Source organism: Eucalyptus grandis, chromosome 11 (genome assembly GCF_016545825.1).
Source record: "Eucalyptus grandis isolate ANBG69807.140 chromosome 11, ASM1654582v1, whole genome shotgun sequence".
Classification (NCBI taxonomy): Eukaryota; Viridiplantae; Streptophyta; class Magnoliopsida; order Myrtales; family Myrtaceae; genus Eucalyptus; species Eucalyptus grandis.
In genome coordinates this window covers 18,353,350-18,363,009 of record NC_052622.1, presented here as the reverse complement: position 1 = coordinate 18,363,009, position 9,660 = coordinate 18,353,350, and the positions used below count along the sequence as shown (strand labels likewise).

At 42.3% G+C, this 9,660-nt stretch overlaps 1 protein-coding gene across 1 annotated transcript; it reads right to left on the bottom strand.

Annotated features, from left to right (window-relative positions):
* Positions 1 to 1,571, bottom strand: LOC104427353 (F-box protein At3g07870). Its single transcript, XM_010040457.3, has 2 exons — positions 884 to 1,571; positions 1 to 613 (listed from the first exon to the last, which is right to left on the bottom strand). Exons 1-2 carry the CDS (start codon positions 1,569 to 1,571, stop codon positions 96 to 98), a joined length of 1,206 nt encoding a protein of 401 aa, XP_010038759.2. The 3' UTR covers positions 1 to 95.
* Between the last annotated feature and the right edge of the window lie 8,089 nt (positions 1,572 to 9,660).

The following is a 9,660-nucleotide window of genomic DNA, read 5'->3' as shown; positions in this document are numbered from 1 at the left end:
ACAATACACATTAGCCCTTACATAAGAGACCCACAAGAACCTAAGATGCCCACTACTTATGTATGACCATGAGTTAGAGAATAAGTATCTTCATGTTAGCCATCCGCATTTCCTTCGTCGGGCCAAACCAAGCTCTCTGAATAATCAACCACGTCGAACCGGTCCGGAAATCCAGTCACGCCCGTGTCTTTGAGCAGCATATCGTTCTCCAGATCACAGCACATCACCTTGTGGTCACTCCTGTGAATCAAGATCTCTCCATTCCAGGTCGATCCTAAGACCCTCTCGATCGTCTGCTGCATCACTGCTGTGTACTGTTTTGTCCAGGAATCCGCGATGCCGTACTGTTTCATCACCCAAACGTTTATTTCACTCCCAACGTTTCCGGCTCCCGGGCAGCAGACCAAGGTGGCGAGGGACTCTTTCAAAGCTGCGATGGAAACCTGCATCTCTTCATGAAGTTTGAACTCGTTGAGGTACTCTTTCGGCATTGGGAGCTCGTCAAACTTCTGGGAGGCAACTTCGAACGACAATATGGAACTGTACGGAGCGTCTTCCGTCACGGATGCGGGCCAATGAAGAGCTCCGTTGATGCAAGCTCGAGAGTCGTCCTCTGCAATATGTATGGACGTTTAGGCCTTAATGAATTGAAAGAAATACAATATGTACTAATTTTATCCTTTGAATTTTGTGTATGTGGCAAGCAATCAACAGCAAACGAAACGAATTCACCATGCCTTGCTCTCTTAAGTAACTAATTAGAACTCGTCAAATGTGACGGAACGTCAATTAGTTTTTACTACTGTTAAAAAGGGAAAAGAAGGACTTTCGTTCTGAAAATACTTTGAAAACTTGAATCTTTCCGCCGGATTCATATTACTACCTGCGAAGCAAGAGATGCGGTGCGGTTCCAACATTCTCCACGAGTCCCTCCCTACAGTGCAAACCTCGACTTGGACGGCCTCCATCGAACTCTTCTTCTCCCTCTTTCTCGTGCGGCCGTAGGTGATCCTCACCACCCGATAAATGCTGCCCTTGCGGTCGTGCCCGAACCCATGAATCCGGTACCCGCTCATACCGGCGACGTGCTCTACCACATCCCTGTTCCCCAGGTCCCTCAGCTTCCTCATGGCCGGGTTCCACAAATACATGCTCTGGACGGTCCAGAGCTTGGACTTCCGGTGGAGCAGCCACACGCAGACGAGCCCATCAACCGAGCCAACGACCTCGAAGGAGAACGCATGCTCGTCGAAGGGGATGGCAAACTTTGCGTGGCGGGTGAAGGAGCCGGAGAGAGGATCGGAGCATAGGACGGAGCAGAAGTCGGCGCTGCTGGCAGGAACAAGACGGTCGTGCGGGACACAAGGCAAGTGGAGGAGGCGGAGGTTCTGGTGAGGTCCGGAGCCGAGGCGGCGATGGAGGTGCTTGGTGGCGAAGGATGGGGCGAGGATGAGAGAGCTCCACGACTTGCAGACGCGGCGGAGGTCGAGCAGCGTTTCGGCGGGGAGTCTCGAGAGTATGTCTGCGATGATGTCCTGCGGAAGGCGCCGGAGCGAAGAAGGAGCAGCCATGCTTAGTGTCGTGCGATGATTTGAAGCGAATGGATCGAGTTCTTATAGGCTGGTAGATCGTCCTGGTAGATGGAGTCCATGTCAGACAACCACTTCTTGTAAGGACGCGGTTAAGTAAACGTTGGCTCGGCGTTTCCGAGGTGGTGTATAAGAGTACATAACCTTCGAATGAACCCTCTGTGAATTTAATGTGGTCTATAAAATCTGGAGATGCGATGTAATAATTGGTCGAAAAATCCAATAAATTTCATATATTTGTATATGAATCTCTACAGAGCACTCTATTTTGTTTTTCTTTTTTGCAAATGTTTTTACCTCGAACTTCCCTTATTTGAAGGTGTAATAGCAACTCTGAAGTTAGGAAGACCAGAAATGTTGTACATTAAGATAAATGAGTGGTGGAAATAGCAGCCCCCTTGTCTTTTTGTATAATTTGGGGCTAAGTGAAGAAGTAAGGAGAGTTTCGACCAAAAAAAAAAAACAGAAGTAAGGAGTGGTAATTAAGGAGCTTTTCTCTAGTGCTTTTAGAAAAAGAAAAAGGCTAATATCACCAAAAATCTTAAATCGGGACACTAGTGCAATAAACATTTTAAATTAATTTTCCAGTCACAAAAAATCTCACACCGTTATACCCATACCACATTTACCACAAATTTTGATATTATGTATTTTGGGTAAATGTGGCATGAATTACTGATTTGAGATTTTTCATGACACAAAAATTGATTTTCGAAAAATAGAGTATGAGTGCACCAATTGAGGAAGTTTTTGTGACACTAGAATTAGTTTGAGTGAATGAGGTATGAGTGCATATTTTTGCCCCCGCTCAATAGTTCTGTAGCAAGTTTTTCCATACTTTTTCTAGGAATAAAGGGAAGTGCTATAATGACCACTACGTGTGCTTTATTATCTTTAATCTTATCTTTCGTTGCTTTTTTATGAAGTCGCAGTGGGAGCTTGTATTTGCTATCTAAAAATTCCCCAGCATTTAGGATTTCTCCAACATTATGATATCTCACATCAGGTAATTTTAACCCTTTCTCCTCTTACTAAGACTAGAAAATGCTCTTGTTATTCTGGCTAATACTAGGCATATAAACAATTATTTCAAATTGAAAGAATAATCATACTCTAATAACTTTACGTAAGCTGCAAGTTTGGTTTTTTGGGAGTGAGAGTGGAAATCCTTATAAGGGGTTACACTTCTATTCTTCCATGGGTGATGTTATCAAATGAAAAGAAGGATAAGAAAAAGTAAACTTTTGGGGTTAGATTTCTTCAAAGTGAAGTAAAGCCGTTAAGATACCGAAAATTTTTGGTTGAAAGTTACCAAAAATCTCAAACTATGTCAATTGTCATAGGGAGACATGTTAAAAAGTCATAAACATTTTGCATTTGTATCAATTTAATCCTAAACCTTTTTTAGTGCTAATTTAGTCCTAAATATTTTTATTTTGTGCCAATTTAGTCATTTCCAGTCAATTTTGATCGAATTTTGCTAATTAGATACCAACCGGCTGACGTGGTCTGATCGACATTGACGTGAACAACTTTTAATAATATTCTTTTCCTTTTCCTTTTCCTTTTTCTTTTTTTCTTCTCTCCTCCTTCCTCCGGCCGATCGCTGGACCTCAGTAACCGACCATTGGCAAGCCTCGTAGGCTACCTCGCTAGTGGTTGCGAGCGCAAGGCTACCCTCACGACTTGGGCGGCCTTGAGCTGGCCTTGCCAGCCATGGGCGAGCCTCGTCACCCAACACAAGGCAATCCTCGCGGCCACAGGCGAGGTGGTCAGTAAGGCTCACCAGTGGCCAACAAAGTCAACCTCAACCTCACTAACTGTTGCCTCTGGCCAATCGCTAAGGTTTGACGACCGATTGGAGGAAGGAGGAGGAGAAGGAAAAGAGAAAAATTAAAATAAAAAATAAAAAATATTAAAATATTATTATTAAAAGTTGTCTACGTCAGCACCAATCAAGCCACGTTAGGGCCGGTGTCCAAATCGCAAAATCCGATTAAAATTGATCGAAAATGACTGAATTGGCACAAAGTAAAAATGTTTATGACTAAATTGGTACCAAAAAGGTTTAAGACTAATTTGATACAAATGCAAAATGTTTATGGCTTTTTTAACACTTCTCCCCTTCGTACATCTACTTAAAACTTCTTTTTTTGACACCAAAAACCTTAAAGTCATATTCGTGTGACAAATTTAAGCCAAACTTGATCACCCTTAACTATAATAGGTTTAGGATTTTTTTAGTAATTTTCCCAAAGAAACTCACTAACAAGTTGACTCATTCGTTAATTATATGTTGAAATGGCATCTTTCCTATACTATTAGGGGTTAATATCACAAAAACCTCAACACACTTATAATAAATTTTCCCCAACCTAATATGAATTATTAGGTGGACTTGTCATGTCTATTGAGTTATTGTTATGTCCCATCCAATTTAGCAATTTCCTAGTAAAATTTAATGAAAGATGTATTGATATGAGATTTTTCATGGTATTAACTCTACTTTTAAAATGACAACGCTAAGTTTTCCACCTACGCGCTCCATGACATCTCTATTCCAGAGACTCCTCAGCCTTTTCATGAAAGAGTCGTGAGGCTGAGACCCGCAGCAGAATCCTCAGACGCCTTGGACCGTTGCCGACTGACCCAACGATCTCAAAGAGGAGCACGAGATGGTCAAAGGGGAGCCCCGTGCTAGTGCGAATGAAATGAACCTCGGAAGGGATAATTTCTCATTGATATACCTCCCCTCCAATTTTTCGCACATCTCTTTCGCAACGATATGTGGAAGTTTGAGAAATTATATGTTCTCAGTTCACTTCTTTTTTGGTAGCTGAATTGTGAATTAGCATCTGTTATTGACACATTTGTCACCAGAACCACCCAAAAAAAAAAAAAATGGAAATTGAGATTGGTAACTGTGATTGCTCCTTAAGCTTCAAAACCCTAGTTGGATGATTCTGCATATTCTACTTCACTGATGTAGTGCGCAACAATGGACTTCTTTCTTTCAGGAGGAGGAGAAGAAAAAAGAGAGAACACCGAGTGATTTGCCCCACGGGCGCACATTCCTCTTTTCTTTCTCCTTTTGCCTTTTGTCTTGTTGAAAATTTCATTGCTCAAAAGTATGGTTTTGATATCACTTTATAGTTTTAATTGTTTAGCGATGTGCAAATATATGTGTAATATCCCGGGTCCCATTGTGTAATATTGTCCGCTTTGGGTCACCCGCCCTGGCGTGGACGAACCGCCATCCCAGCCACGATCTTTTCCCTCACGGCTTTAAAACGTTACACAGTGGGGCCCGGGATATTACAAGTGGTATCAAAGCCGACTCCCAACCTGGGATGGCGGTGCATCCGTGCCTCTGCCCCTGCAATATGCGTTCTGAGGGAAAAGACCGTTACTGGGATGGCAGTTCATCCACGCTAGGGCGGATGACCCAAAGCGGACAATATTACACAAAGGGGCCTAGGATATTACAAGTGATATCAGAGCCGACTGCCGACCGCATGTGGACCACAACTTGAATGTTGTTCTAACGCCCGTGGGGCCACAGCAAGGACGCTCTTCTGTTAAGAGATGAAGAGTGTGACAACCTCATCTCTTATTCCACATCGCCTAGGGAGAGACGTCTTGGTTAGCTTATAAGGCTTGGGTCCCTCTAATCTATGTAACGCGTTTTAAAGCCGTGAGGGAAAAAAGCGGACAATATTACATAGATGGCAGTTCGTTCGCGCCAGGGCGGCTGACCCAAAGCGGACAATATTACACAGTGGAGCCCGGGATGTTACAATTCTCTAGTTACAAGGCAATTCCACCTGACTCCGAAGGCATTACATTACTGCCATCTCAACATGACACACTTCTCTTTTACAAGGTTAGTTTGACCTTGAGAGTGCTAGTATGAACACCTAGAGGGGGTGAATAGGTGTTTAAAATAAATCTTGGCAAATATATGCGGAATAAAATAAAATTCAAACAAAGAAGTTAGGGAAGAGAATAAGAACACAGAAATTATAGTGGTTCGGCTTAATCCAAGCCTACGTCCACTCTCCCACGCTAATAGCCTTCTTGGCTGGATTCCACTATGCAATCAACAAGAGATTACAACTTCGAGTGCAAACACTTAGTAGATCACAATATCTCACTAAGTCACTCTTTTGGTATTTCTCTCACGATCACAAACGTTTAAGCTCTCCAAAGACAATTGTATGATCGAAGGTCGCTCAGACTTTGGAATTATAAATTCTACGCTCTATCTCTTACTTGCTCATCAGTCCTTCATCTCCTTAAATACTCCTCCACTTCCAAATTACCCGTTGGACAGTATCTTGAGAATCGTCTTCCAATATACCCATTAGATAGCTCTGTATTTAGAAGATTTGGTAGCCGTTGAGTGACAAAGGTAAAATCCCAAATTGATTCCGATCGCCCATACAAACGGAATCTTGGTTTCCATAAGTAAAGCTTCTTCGTATAGAAAGTTCTTGTCTTCAAGATCTAATCGTCAATCAAATCAATCTTGATGTGGAATCCAAACTAGATCACTAGCCGTTATATGATTGGGCTTAAGTTACGTTCTGTCGAGTTCGGATGTAAAGTCTAAGAGCCATAGATTTTACAATCTGAGTCGAGTGCGATAGACTTTGCAATCTGAATCAAACATATTCGCTCGCTTTCCGAACGATTTAGCTTTAAAGTCTGTACCCAATTCAAATTCAAGATAAAGTCCGTCTTCTAGTTCATCATTCACGTTTAGTCCGAATTTGTCGAGTGAGCAGATTTCTGATGTAGAATGATTTTGACACTAAAGTCCGGCGCCTTCAGACTTTAACACGAAAAACCCAAATCTTCATAATATACTTTGGGCATATGTTACGTTCGGTCTTGGTCGCCTTCACACTTTGACAATATCATTTACATGTTCTATCATCTGCATGGTCTATTACTTAACCATTAAACATGTTAGTAGCCTTTGATTTATTTTGTCATCTTCAAAATATTATAAGGGATTTCCCTAACATACCTCAACTTTTGACTAAGGCTTTCCTTCTTCAACTTGGCTTCTTGTTGCTAACGTTCATGATTTAGAAAGTGGATCATGATTTCTTTTTTTATTCCTTTTTGGCTTGTTTGCTCTCTGCTTTCGCTTTTAGCAATAACCGCTTAACTTTTTATCTCTTGGAGCGATGGACTTTTATTGACTTCCCATAGACTGCGTTAGGTTCTCCTTCTATCGTATTTTTGAATACTTGGGCTCCATTTATTTAGCAAAAATAAATAATTTAAAAATATTTTCCTAAAAATCATCTCTTGTAAGTAACAGATAATATTTTCATTATTTACGAAGATATTTTAGATATAAATTATTCTTATAATGAAAATATTTTCCTTTAACTAGTCATTTCAAGCGATAGGAATAATTATTTTTAAGAAAATATATTTCAAATCATTCATCTTCCGCAAAACAAACGAAGCCTTTATAATTGCCAATGCTTTGATAAGACCTGGTTGGCTAAGAAAAAGTCACCGTCCTCGTTGTTTCTACTACAATTTAGGCTCTACTTTCAACTTGTCCTATATCTCACTATTTCTCAGCTAAAAATAATTCATCAAAGGCAAGGCAGTGCAGATTCTACTTCAGTTCATCAGAAATTTATGCATGATGTCTCTGGTAAGCTCACAAAGACAACTGATAATGGGATCAAAACAATCCATTTTTTATTCTTACATAGAGACCTACAAGAACCTAAAATGCCCAGTTCTTATGTATGACTATGAGTTAGAGAATTAGTATCTTCATGTTAGCCATCTGCATTTCCTTCATTGGGCCAAACCAAGCTCTCTGAATAATCAACCACATCGAACAGGTCCGGAAATCCAGTCACGCCTGTGTCTTTGAGCCGCATTTCATTCTCTGGATCACAGCACCGCACCTCGTGGTCATTTCTGTGAATCAAGATCTCTCCATTCCAGGTCGATCCTAAGACCCTTTCGATCCACTGCTGCATCACTGCCGTGTACTATTTTGTCCAATAATCTGCCCCCACCGTACTGTTTCATCACCCAAACGTGTATTTCACTCCTAACATTTCCCGCTGCTTGGCAGTAGACCAAGGTGGCGAGGGATTCTTTCAAAGCTGCAATGGAAACCTGTGTCTATTCATGAAGTTTGAACTTGTCGAGGTACTTTTCCGGCATCGGGAGCTCATTGAACTTCTGGGAGGCAACTTCAAACGACAATATGGAACTGTATGGAGCGTCTTCTGTCACGGATGCGGGCCAATGAAAAGCTCCATTGATGCAAGCTCAAAAGTCGTCACCTACAGAATGTATGGACGTTAGGCCTTAATAAATTGAAATAAATACAATATGTACTAATTTTATCGTCTGAATTTTGTATACGTGACAGGCAATGAACAGCAAATGAAATGAATTCACAATGCCTTGCTCATTAAGTAACTAATTAGAACTTATCATATGTGACGGAATGTCAATTAGTTTTTAATACTGTTAAAAAAGGAAAAGAAGAAGGACTTTCGTTCTGAAAATACTTTGAAAACTTGAATCTTTCCTCCGGATTCATATTACTACCTCGAAGCAAGAGATGCGGTGCGGTTCCAACATTCTCCACGAGTCCCTCCCTACTGTACAAACCTCGACTTGGACGGCCTCCATCGAACTCTTCTTCTCCCTCTTTCTCGTGCGGCCGTAGGTGATGCTCACCACCCGATAAATGCTGCCCTCGAGGTCGCGCCCGAACCCGTAAATCCGGTACCCGCTCTCACCGGTGACGCACTCCACCACGTCCCTGCTCCCCGGGTCCCTCAGCTTCCTCATGGCCGGGTTCCACAAATACATGCTCTGGACCTCTTGTGGAGCTGTGACACGCAGACGAGCCCATCGACCGAGCCAATGACCTCAAAGGAGAATGCCCGCTGCTTGAAGGGGATGGTGAACTTTGGGCAAAGGAGCCGGAAAGAGGGTCAGAGCATAGGACGGAGCAGAAGTCAGCGACGCAGGCGGGGATGGGCCAGTCATTCGGGACGCTAGGCAAGTGGAGCAGGAGGTGGTTCTGGTTAGGTTCGGAGAGGAGGAGGCAGAGCCGGAGGTGCTTGGTGGCGAAGGGCGGGGAAGCATGAGAGAGCTCCATGACTTGCAGACGCGGCGGTCGTTGAGGAGTGATTCGAGGGGAGTCTCAGGAGTATGTCTGCAATGACGTCTTGTGGGAGGCGGTCGAAAGAAGAAGAAGAAGAAAGAAGAAGCAGCAGCAGCCATGTTTAGTTTCGTGCGATGATAAGAAGTAGATGGTCAAGTTCTTATACTCTTGAGATCATCTCTAGACACAGTTTATATCCAACTGTCTGTACGGTATAACTGTATTTTGATGTGCTATAAAAACTAAAAAGTACACAACCTTCTAATGAACCCTGTATAAATTTAATGAGAAATTTTATAAAATATGGAGATGCTATATAGTAATTGTTCGAAAAACTCGATACAAATTTCATACATTGCCTTGGCTTGCTGACTTGGATATCTCATCCTAATGAGTTGGACGCCACGTCATGCCTCTACATCAGTCTCTCGCGCACCATTCTAAATCCTTAGGTCCATGACCTCAAATCAGGCAGTCTTCGGGAACATTAGATCTACTCAATCTGCGATCGGACTGACAATTCGTGTCATGTCGATATAGATTGAGTTATAACGCAAAATTGCCAATTGAGCTCCAATTGGTTCGCCTTCTAGTGAAAGGAGATGCCGACCAAGAGCTCCCTCCGGCATGTGCTCATACCTCAGAAGCCACTCGCTTCCTTCGATAGAGTAACCTAAAAGAGACAACAAATGTCGGTGCCGAACTTTGGATGGCATGGTTACGTCGGACTGGAATTCGTCCAATGCTTCACTGTAGATTTAGTTTTCTTCTACCAGCACGATTAATTTGAGTTCAAAGTCTCTATCGGACACTATCTTATTTATTCTTCTTAGACCATGAACCTCTTGGACTGTTTAGTAACCAGGATAAAAGGTAGGAAAAGGCTGGATATAAAATGGGTATAGA